General features: G+C 41.8%; 1 protein-coding gene across 1 annotated transcript in view; it reads left to right on the top strand.

Moving 5' to 3' along the window:
* The window catches only part of LOC124594124, a 214698-nt gene that overhangs the window by 170942 nt on the left and 31530 nt on the right, over positions 1-12226 (top strand). Inside the window, exon 8 of the mRNA XM_047132481.1 lies at positions 6525-6630. Within this exon, the coding sequence (XP_046988437.1) occupies positions 6525-6630 (106 nt within the window). The remainder of the gene's footprint in view (positions 1-6524; positions 6631-12226) is intronic.

The raw sequence follows: 12226 nt of genomic DNA, 5'->3' as shown, positions 1-12226 counted from the left end.
AAAAGTTAAAAAAGATTAATGAGAGAACAGAGAAAGGAGAAACATGTAATGCAGGAGGAAAATGATAGGGGAATTAAAAACAAAATTAGAATACTGTGATTGTGAAATAGACAGAATTCTGATAGGGGATGTGGAAATAATTGCTCAGAGACATCAAAGTATCTTTAAATGCTATGGGAAAGGGTGTGAGAGTGTAGTCACTTCAAATATGATGAATCTAATTGTTAAAAGATACTTATATATTTATTAGTGATTTATTTGTTGAAGTACCCTCCAGTGTATATACTGAGTGAGCTATTGTGGCCTATGCTCCAAGGCAAGTATTATTCACATGAAGCAGGTGACATTATGACATTACAGATTGTATAGATGCCTTTGTTGCAGGTAATAGCATATGAATCAGAAACAATATTGATACATGTTAATAAATCAGATTACTGCCAGGAAAGTTTGAAGAATATTGGTAGATATAAAAGTTTGAAAAATGTACTTATGGTTCATACTTTGTTGTGGAGATTTTTCCTGTAACTTGTATACCTCTTTGCCAACGTGGATGAAGAGTTCAGTAGCAGATGGACTCTGAAGATGTCTGCTTGAGAATTGCATACATTCTAAGTCATAAGTAATATATTTCTTGATAAATATTTTAAAAATCATTTAAGAAGTTGACAGAACTTCTTATGGTCAACATTCTCAAATAAAATCCATTTAATTGCAAAAATAATGTTGCTATAATTATTAACATGTGTTTTAAGTGATTGATTACTGAAACATTTTATATTATATTAACTAACTGAAATACTTTTTGCTGTGTTTCACAATCATTTATTATTTCTGGGAGACCTAGGTTTCGGGCTATGCGGTTAGCGATCATAACTTGAAACCAGGTTGCACAGAAATAACAAAATTTTGTGAAACAAGGCAAAAAAGTGTTTCATTTAGTTGATACAATTACTAGTCATTAACATGTATTATTATAATATGATTGGATAGGAAAAAAAGTCTACTCACCAAGCAGCAGAGGGAGAAAACACATAAAGAAGTTAAGAAAATGTTCAAAGCTATTGGAGCCAATGGCTGTTTTTGGCAGAGGGGTTGAAGGGGAAAGAAGAGTGGTGAAAGAAAAGGACTGGCAATATTTACAAAATGGGGATAGTTACAAAAAAGTCAGCCAGAACTCATTGTCAGGGGAGACTTACTGGGCAGGATGAGAAGGAAAGACTGATTGTTGTGGACTGCGCCAGACAATATCTGAAAACCTGAGAGTTTAAAGTTAGAAGACCCGGTAATAAGAAAGACAGAGATTAGTGACAAAACATCATGCAAGAGTTTATAAGAGTGGAAAGCTAACTGCATTATACGTGGAGACAAGTGGGGATGAAGGGACGGGAGATACACAGGTCAGAAAATAATAGATATCGAAAACTAAACAAGAATGAAGAAAGAAATAGTTACTGAAAAGAAATGCTGAGCCTGAAGAAATTAACATAAATTAATGCAAGCACCAAGGTCATGTAATGCCAGTTCCCACATGTGTACTTCTGAAAAACTGCTGTCGGGGGTGGGGATAGAATCCAGATGCAACAGGATATTGTGTGTTGCCAGTGTACATTATCTGTGCATACCCATTCACAATGACTGATAACTTTTCGTTGTTGTGGTGTGTGTTATTATGTAGACAAAGTAAAAATCCTTGATACAGGTCAGAAGAAATTGACCATTTAATTAGTTATAAGCAAATACCAATGCAAGATGTGTAGAAAGCAATGCAGTCCTTAAAAAAATAGCAATGCTTTAGGATAGGATGGGCTATATAACAAATTAATAAAAGAGCTTCTAATAAAATAGCTGTAACTCCAAATCAATCTTTAGATAAAGGCTGCTCCTCAGAAATTCTGCAGAGGTGATGCCTCTGTATACTAGACTCCAAAGATCACATGGGAAATTACAACCCAATTTACTTTCTTCCATCTCTTCGAAAAAGTTATTGCTGAACAAACACAAAATTTCATGCAAAAGTTCAGATTCATTGTAAAAAAACAATTTATCATTCACAAAACCAAACATGACTATACACTCAATAAGTGACTGCATAGAACATTCAGTGGTGTGAAACACGCACTACTGCTCTATAACGTGAAAGGCATGGCATTAGGGAAAATGATTTCAGTTGTTACCAGGCTATATGTCTCAAACAGAAAACAGTGTTGTTCTAATGTGGAATTCTCACAGTGGAAAACAGTTTTCCAGGTAGTCCCATAAGGTTCAGTTTTGGGCTAAATTCTTTTCTTCTTCTATGACTTATCTATAAATTTCAATTCTCATGCAGTGCTATTCACAGATGATGCCACTGTGATTATCAAAACAGACAGCATGGAACAAATTTCATCAAATGTCATAAACCTTGTAAATCATTTTGATACTTGCCTGGTTTCATCTAAATGGCTTAAAATTAAACTTTGAAAAATAAAAATATACAATTTAAAACTAATCAATCAAGAGCAAATAAATTGCCAAACTGTTTATAATGAAAGAGGAGCTGCAGAAAGCAGATCACAGCAAACTCCTTGGTATGCATCTGGATAAAACTTTGTTCTGGCTCATAGATAAACTTTTTAGCCATTAAAGTAAGTAGTTTAGTATTTGCAATGTCTGTATTGTCCTTTTCAACGAAGATGAGTTCAATAAAGTTAGCATGCCAGTCATATTTTGAATCAGTTGTAAGATACATAATTATTTTTTAGGGAATGCATGTTAATACTATAACTATAAATATATGTAATGCAAAACCTAGAGACTCATATTGTTCATTATTGATAATTATAGAATGTTAAGTATTCCTTCTCTGTTCATTTTTGTGCTGATTTGCTTCAGGCACCAAAACCCAGCAACTTTTGAAGAAATACATTTCCACCTTACATATAAATACAAGAATAACACAAATTCCATGCTCCCTCCTCTGAAGTTAAACATACATACCCAAGATTTTTCCCTCCTGATATTGCAAAACTGTTTAAATATTGCCTCACAACCACCTATTTCTTGGAATTATAAGTTCTATGAATAAACAGATGGTGTCACTATGGAGGGCCACTTAATCCCAGTTACAATGAACTTCTTTATTGAAAAATTCAAGGAACAGGCACTGGACATGACAAAGAAGAAACTAAATACTTGGTTATGGTATGTGGATGATATGTTTGTTTTATTGCACCATGTCTGGAAGGAACTTAATGAATTTCACAAACATCTCAATGGAATCAATCCAAAGACTCAGTTTACCATGGAGAAGGAGACAGGGGGAGATTGAATTTTCTTGATGTGCTAGTTTTCAAGGAAGAAAATAGTAACTTGGGCCACATCCTGCCCGCTTAGCTGTGCAGTCTAACGCACTGTTTTCCAGCCGGGAAGGTGTGCCGGTCCCCGGCACGAATCTGCCCGATGGATTAGTGGGAGGTCCGGTGTGCCAGCCAGTCTGTGGATGGTTTTTAATGCGGATTTCCATCTGCCTCGGCGAATGTGGGCTTGTTCCCCTTATTCCACCTCAGTTACATTATGTCGGCGATTGCTGCACAAACACTTTCTCCATGTACACGTACACCATAATTACTCTACCACACTCCTCTGGTGCGAGACATCCCCGGGGTGGGGGATGGGGGGGGGGGGGGGAGTTCCGGGGTTCCACTGGGGGCCGAACCGTACAATAACCCTGGGTTTGGTGTGGGGTGGCAGTAGGGTGAGTGGACTGCTGTAGCCTGTTGTGGGGTTGTGTAGTACTGTGAGCTACGGCAGGGATGAAGCCTCTCTGTCATTTCTAGGTCCCCAGTTCCATACAATACAATACAATACAATACAACTTGGACCACAAGGTTTACCAAAAACCCTGCACACAGACTGTTACCTATGCCAGGATTTGAACCACTACCCACAACAAAATGAGGCATCATAAAAACATTGGCAGATAGCCTAAGGAAAATCTGTGAACCAGAGCTGCTTGAAACAGAATTAAAACATTCCACCAATGCATTGCTCGGGAATGGTTATTCTTCTGCTGAGGTGGAAAGAGTGTTAAGACCACCATGTAGAAATCATAGCTATGCTCAAGGGTCAGTGAAACTGGAAGTTTTCCTGCCTTTCATTATGGGCACTTGACCGCACAGGAAAAATCTTGAAAAAGCGGAACATCATGATACTCTACAAACCCACCCATAAATAATGAGATCACCCAAAATCGGTCAAAAATGCTCACCAGCCACTGGGAAAAGCAGGAATGTATAGGATTCTGTGTAGTTGTGGGGAAGTGTATGTGGGTACTACAAAAAGAATGGACAAAAAATGAATTGAAGAACACAAGAGCAATTGCAGTGGAGGGGAAACTGACACATCAGCTGTTGCACGACATACTTTGCAGCAGGAGACCATGGCATTTATTTTGAAAGGACTCAAGTACTGATAGCCACAAGTAGATACCATGAAAGGTTGTACAGAATGGCCATAGAGAATTGTAAAACACCCCAGGAATTTCAGTAGGAAGGGGAAAGCATGAAACTGAATGACATCTGGACTCCGGTGCTGAAGAAGATGTGTGCCAGTCTCCCACCATGAGATGATAGCAACAACGGACGATGGCAGTCAGCAATGGCTAATTGTGCTCACGCATACAAAGCATGTGACGTCATGCCACTGCATGGAAGCACATGGAAGCACAATTTTGCTGTAGTCAGTAGTGAGCCATGGTGTGAAATGGACATTCAAAGCAGCTATGATCCCTCTTGAAAATTTTCTCTGCTGAAGGGGACAAAACATTGGATTTTAAGGTGAAATCCATTCAGCTATGGCATAATGGCCTGGAACATTATGTTCATTGAGTTCTTCTTCAGCCTTCCTAATTCCATACTGTGGATATTTCTGCCCTCTTATTTATTATAGGTGTTCATGTACATGTACTGTGCAGTCTTGGGCATGCAGGTTTAACTTGAGAGGAAGGAGCACGGAATTTGTGTTATTCTTCCTCTTATATGTATGGCGGAAATGTATTTCTTCAAAGGATGCTGGTTTTTGGTGCATGAAGCAAATTAGCTCAAAAATGAATGGAGAATGAATACTTAATATGCTATGATTTATCAGTAATGGGTAAAATGAGTCTCTAGGTTTTGCATTATATATATTTATAGTTATGTTTCCTGTGGAATTAACATGCATTTCCCTAACAAATAATTACATATCTTACAACTGATTCAAAATATGAATGGTACGCTAACTTTATTATACTCATCTTCATTGAAAAGGACAATACAGACATTGCAAATACTAAAATACTTACTGTAATGTCTAATAGTTTATCTACGACCCAGAAAAGGTTTTTATCCAGATGCATACCAAGGAGTTTGCTGTTATCTTGAAGAAGAGTTTGGCAATTTATTTGTTCATGGTTAATTAGTTTTAAATTATATAATTGGATTTTCAAAGTTTAATTTTATGCCATTTAGATGAAACCATGCGGGTATCAAAATGATTTAGAGAGTCTATGACATTTGATGACATTTGTTCCATGCTGTCTGTTTTGATCATCACAGTGGCGTCATGTATGAAAAGTGTTGAAAGTGAATTGAAATTTTGTAGATAAGTCATAGATGGATGAAGGAGAGCATGAAATTGAATGACATTTGGATTCCGGCGACAAAAAAGTTGTGTACCAGTCTTCTACAATGGGGTGATAGCCACCGCAGAGAATGGCAGTCGACGACAGCCAATTGTACTCATGCGTTCAAAATATGTGACATCACACCACTGTGAGAAATCATGTGGAAGCAAACTTTTAATATAATCTGTAGGGAGCCAGAGTGTGAATAGGATATTTAAAGCAGCTACCAGCCCCCTCAAAAATGTCCTCCACAGATGGGAATGTAACATTGGGTTTTAAGGCAAAATCAATTTGACCACAGCATAATATCCCAGAACACTTTATTAACTGTAACTTTTCTGACCATGATAGCTTACATTTTACAATGAAGAAGAACTGTACAATTCAGTAACAGAAAAATGCTATTATGCATTGCAGGAATTTCTATATGGTGATATAACAAGTGTAGTAGCATATGGTACGTTAACTACAAATTGTATTCTATGAATCATTTTTTCATATTCATCCATAACAAATGTTTCAAATATGTTTAATACCAAATACAACAGTAATAAATTTTGACAAGTCTCTGATGCAAATCTGTCTGTATGTAGTGAGACAATAAAATTCTCATTCTCATTCTGAACTTCGATGTAATTATGGTATTTGTATACAGAAATCACCTAGAATGACATGATGCAAATATATCTTATTTAAAAGAATTTCATCACTTTATAATATCTGTCATACATTCTGCTGCTGATTCTTTTACATATGTACATTCCAGAAATTGTGTGAAGAGCAGCATTTAAACAGAATTTCTTTTCTTCTTCTGGTTGTAAAGACTTAATATACTGATGCACTTTATTTAGGTGTAAGCTTATAAAAAATATTGTTTCAGTCTTAACCGTCAGTCACCCAAGCAGTATGCACAAGAACAAGAGCACTGCAATGCCATAAGTTCCAGTGGGTCAGAATCTTCTTTACCAACACTATGCAAGGAAGAGGTGAGCTTTAGTTTTCAATTTTAGTAACCTCTGAAATTTTGGTATTAATGTTAGCACCAAGAAAACTTAGCTGTCTGAAAATTAATAAATCCAAATTTACAGAAGAAAACCAAGGCTCCAAAAGTAAAAATCCAATTTATTTATTAGTGAAGCGTGCAGGAGTAAGTGATAAATGCTTAATTTTTGCTATAATTCAGTATTATTTTCTGTTCTTCATTCCTGCTTCTGTGTGCTAAGGGATAGAGCCCATTAGCATAAATGAAACTTGAAACTAATGTCAGAAAATTAAAAGATCTGGTATAATTCTTTCTATCTTGTAATATTTTTTTTTTTTTTTTTTTTTGAGATTCTTTTATGGTAACTTACTTTGTTCTTTGGCGCACACACACACACACACACACACACACACACACACACACACACACATAAAACAAAGATGATGTGACTTAAACGAAAGCGCTGGCAGGTCGATAGACACACAAACAAACACAAACATACACACAAAATTCAAGCTTCCGCAACCAACGGTTGCTTCATCAGGAAAGAGGGAAGGAGAGGGAAAGACAAAAGGATGTGGTTTTTAAGGGAGAGGGTAAGGAGTCATTCCAATCCCAGGAGTGGAAAGACTTACCTTAGGAGTAAAAAAGGACAGTTATACACTCGCATACACACACATACCCATCCGCACATACACAGACACAAGCAGACATTTGTAAAGGCAAAGAGTTTGGGCAGAGATGTCAGTCGAGGCGGAAGTACAAAGGCAAAGATGTTGTTGAATGACAGGTGAGGTATGAGCAGTGGCAACTTGAAATTAGCGGAGGTTGAAGCCTGGCGGGTAACGAGAAGATAGGATATACTGAAGGGCAAGTTCCCATCTCTGGAGTTCTGACAGGTTGGTGTTACTGGGAAGTATCCAGATAACCCGAACGGTGTAACACCGTGCCAAGATGTGCTGGCCGTGCACCAAGGCATGTTTAGCCACAGGGTGATCCACATTGCCAACAAACACTGTCTGCCTGTGTCCATTCATGCGAATGGACAGTTTGTTGCTGGTCATTCCCATATGGAAAGCTTCACAGTGTAGGCAGGTCAGTTGGTAAATCACGTGGATGCTTTCACACGTGGCTCTGCCTTTGATCGTGTACACCTTCCGGGTTACAGGACTGGAGTAGGTGGTGGTGGGAGGGTGCATGGGACAGGTTTTACACCGGGGGCGGTTACAAGGGTAGGAGCCAGAGGGTAAGGAAGGTGGTTTGGGGATTTCATAGGGATGAACTAAGAGGTTACAAAGGTTAGGTGGACGGCGGAAAGACACTCTTGGTGGAGTGGGGAGGATTTCATGAAGGATGGATCTCATTTCTGGGCAGGATTTGAGGAAGTCGTATCCCTGCTGGAGAGCCACATTTGGGGTCTGATCCAGTCCCGGAAAGTATTCTGTCACAAGTAGAGCACTTTTGGGGTTCTTCTGTGGGAGGTTCTGGGTTTGAGGGGATGAGGAAGTGGCTCTGGTTATTTGCTTCTGTACCAGGTCGGGAGGGTAGTTGCGGGATGCGAAAGCTGTTTTCAGGTTGTTGGTGTAATGGTTCAGGGCAGGGATTCCGGACTGGAGCAGATTTGTTTGCCACGAAGTCCTAGGCTGTAGGGAAGAGACCGTTTGATGTGGAATGGGTGGCAGCTGTCATAATGGAAGTACTGTTGTTTGTTGGTGGGTTTGATGTGGACGGACGTGTGAAGCTGGCCATTGGACAGACGGAGGTCAACGTCAAGGAAAGTGGCATGGGATTTGGAGTAGGACCAGGTAAATCTGATGGAACCAAAGGAGTTGAGGTTGGAGAGGAAATTCTGGAGTTCTTCTTCACTGTGAGTCCAGATCATGAAGATGTCATCAATAAATCTGTACCAAACTTTGGGTTGGCAGGCCTGGGCAACCAAGAAGGCTTCCTCTAAGCGACCCATAAATAGGTTGGCATACGAGGGGGCCATCCTGGTACCCATGGCTGTTCCCTTTAATTGTTGGTATGTCTGGCCTTCGAAAGTGAAGAAGTTGTGGATCAGAATGAAGCTGGCGAAGGTAATGAGGAAAGAGGTTTTAGGTAGGGTGGCAGGTGATCGGCGTGAAAGGAAGTGCTCCATCGCAGCGAGGCCTTGGACGTGCGCAATATTTGTGTATAAGGAAGTGGCATCAATGGTTACAAGGATGGTTTCCGGGGGTAACAGATTGGGTAAGGATTCCAGGCATTTGAGGAAGTGGTTGGTGTCTTTGATGAAGGATGGGAGACTGCGTGTAATGGGTTGAAGGTGTTGATCTACGTAGGCAGAGATATGTTCTGTGGGGGCTTGGTAAGCAGATACAATGGGGCAGCCGGGATGATTGGGTTGGTGAATTTTAGGAAGAAGGTAGAAGGTAGGGGTGCGGGGTGTCGGTGGGGTCAGGAGGTTGATGGAGTCAGGTGAAAGGTTTTGTAGGGGGCCTAAAGTTCTGAGGATTTCTTGAAGCTCCGCCTGGACATCAGGAATGAGATTACCTTGGCAAACTTTGTATGTAGTGTTGTCTGAAAGCTGACGCAGACCCTCAGCCACATACTCCCGACGATCAAGTACCGCGGTCGTGGAACCCTTGTCCTTGTCTATACATACACATGCAATTCAAGCTTTCGCAACAAACTGTTGCCTCATCAGGAAAGAGGGAGAGACGAAAGGATGTGGGTTTTAAGGGAGAGGGTAAGGAGTCATTCCAACCCTGGGAGCGGAAAGACTTACCTTAGGGGGAAAAAAGGGTATACACTCACACACACGCACATATCCATCCGCACATACACAGACACAAGCAGACATTTTGCTGCTTGTGTCTGTGTATGTGCAGATGGATATGTGTGTGTGTGCAAGTGTATACCCCTTTTTTCCCCCTAAGGTAAGTCATTCCGCTCCCGGGATTGGAATGACTCCTTACCCTCTCCCTTAAAACCCACATCCTTTTGTCTCTCTCTCTCCTTCCCTCTTTCCTGATGAGGCAACAGTTTGTTGCGAAAGCTTGAATTTCATGTGTATGTTTGTGTTTGTATGTGTGTCTATTGACCTGCCAGCACTTTCTTTCGGTAAGTCACATCATCTGTGTTTTTAGATATATTTTTCCCACGTGGAATGTTTCCCTATATATATATATATATCACACACACTCCTGAAAATGGAGAAAAGAACACATTGACACCGGTGTGTCAGACCCACCATACTTGCTCCGGACACTGCGAGAGGGCTGTACAAGCAATCATCACACGCACGGCACAGCGGACACACGAGGAACCGCGGTGTTGGCCGTCGAATGGCGCTAGCTGCGCAGCATTTGTGCACCGCCGCCGTCAGTGTCAGCCAGTTTGCCGTGGCATACGGAGCTCCATCGCAGTCTTTAACACTGGTAGCATGCCGCGACAGCGTGGACGTGAACCGTATGTGCAGTTGACGGACTTTGAGCGAGGGCGTATAGTGGGCATGAGGGAGGCCGGGTGGACGTACCGCCGAATTGCTCAACACGTGGGGCGTGAGGTCTCCACAGTACATCGATGTTGTCGCCAGTGGTCGGCGGAAGGTGCACGTGCCCGTCGACCTGGGACCGGACCGCAGCGACGCACGGATGCACGCCAAGACCGTAGGATCCTACACAGTGCCGTAGGGGACCGCACCGCCACTTCCCAGCAAATTAGGGACACTGTTGCTCCTGGGGTATCGGCGAGGACCATTCGCAACCGTCTCCATGAAGCTGGGCTACGGTGTCGCACACCGTTAGGCCGTCTTCCGCTCACGCCCCAACATCGTGCAGCCCGCCACCAGTGGTGTCGCGACAGGCGTGAATGGAGGGACGAATGGAGACGTGTCATCTTCAGCGATGAGAGTCGCTTCTGCCGTGGTGCCAATGATGGTCGTATGCGTGTTTGGCGCCGTGCAGGTGAGCGCCACAATCAGGACTGCATACGACCGAGGCACACAGGGCCAACATCCGGCATCATGGTGTGGGGAGCGATCTCCTACACTGGCCGTACACCACTGGTGATCGTCGAGGGGACACTGAATAGTGCACGGTACATCCAAACCGTCATCGAACCCATCGTTCTACCATTCCTAGACCAGCAAGGGAACTTGCTGTTCCAACAGGACAATGCACGTCCGCATGTATCCCGTGCCACCCAAGGTGCTCTAGAAGGTGTAAGTCAACTACCCTGGCCAGCAAGATCTCCAGATCTGTCCCCCATTGAGCATGTTTGGGACTGGATGAAGCGTCGTCTCACGCGGTCTGCACGTCCAGCACGAACGCTGGTCCAACTGAGGCGCCAGGTGGAAATGGCATGGCAAGCCGTTCCACAGGACTACATCCAGCATCTCTACGATCGTCTCCATGGGAGAATAGCAGCCTGCATTGCTGCGAAAGGTGGATATACACTGTACTAGTGCCGACATTGTGCATGCTCTGTTGCCTGTGTCTATGTGCCTGTGGTTCTGTCAGTGTGATCATGTGATGTATCTGACCCCAGGAATGTGTCAATGAAGTTTCCCCTTCCTGGGACAATGAATTCACGGTGTTCTTATTTCAATTTCCAGGAGTGTGTGTGTGTGTGTGTGTGTGTGTGTGTGTGTGTCTATATATATATATATATATCTATATATATTGTCTTTCCCTCTCCTTCCCTCTTTCCTGATGAGGCAACAGTTTGTTGCGAAAGCTTGAATTTTGTGTGTATGTTTGTGTTTGTTTGTGTGTCTATCGACCTGCCAGCACTTTCATTCGGTAAGTCACATCATCTGTGTTTTTATATATATAAATTTGAACCCAACAACATCATCTTTGTTTTTAAATATATTTTTCCCGAGTGGAATGTTTCCCTCTATTATATTGATATCACTAATTTGAACCCAGCAACATCATCTTTGTTTATATATATATATATATATATATATATATATATATATATATATATATATAAAAAATAGGGAAACTTTCCACGCGGGAAAAATATATTTAAAAACAAAGATGATGTGACTTACCATACGAAAGTGCTGGCAGGTCAATAGAAACACAAACAGACACATACATACACACAAAATTCGAGCTTTCGCAACCAATGGTTGCTTCGTCAGGAAAGAGGGAAGGAGAGGGAAAGAAGAAAGGATGTGGGTTCTAAGGGAGAGGGTAAGGAGTCATTCCAATCCCGGGAGCAGAAAGACTTACCTTAGGGGGAAAAAAGGACAGGTATACACTCGCGCACACACACATATCCATCTGCACATACACAGACACAAGCAGACATTTGTAAAGGCAAAGAGTTTGGGCAGAGATGTCAGTCGAGGCGGAAGTAAAGAGGCAAAGATGTTGTTGAAAGACAGGTGAGGTATGAGTGGCGGCAAATTGAAATTAGCGGAGGTTGAGGCCTGGCGGATAATGAGGAGAGAGGATATACTGAAGGGCAAGTTCCCATCTCCGGAGTTCTGACAGGTTGGTGTTAGTGGGAAGTATCCAGATAACCCACACGGTGTAACACTGTGCCAAGATGTGCTGGCCGTGCACCAAGGCATGTTTAGCCACAGGGTGATCCTCATTACCAAC

Source organism: Schistocerca americana, chromosome 2, assembly GCF_021461395.2.
Source record: "Schistocerca americana isolate TAMUIC-IGC-003095 chromosome 2, iqSchAmer2.1, whole genome shotgun sequence".
Classification (NCBI taxonomy): Eukaryota; Metazoa; Arthropoda; class Insecta; order Orthoptera; family Acrididae; genus Schistocerca; species Schistocerca americana.
This window is presented reverse-complemented; position numbering and strand designations above follow the sequence as displayed.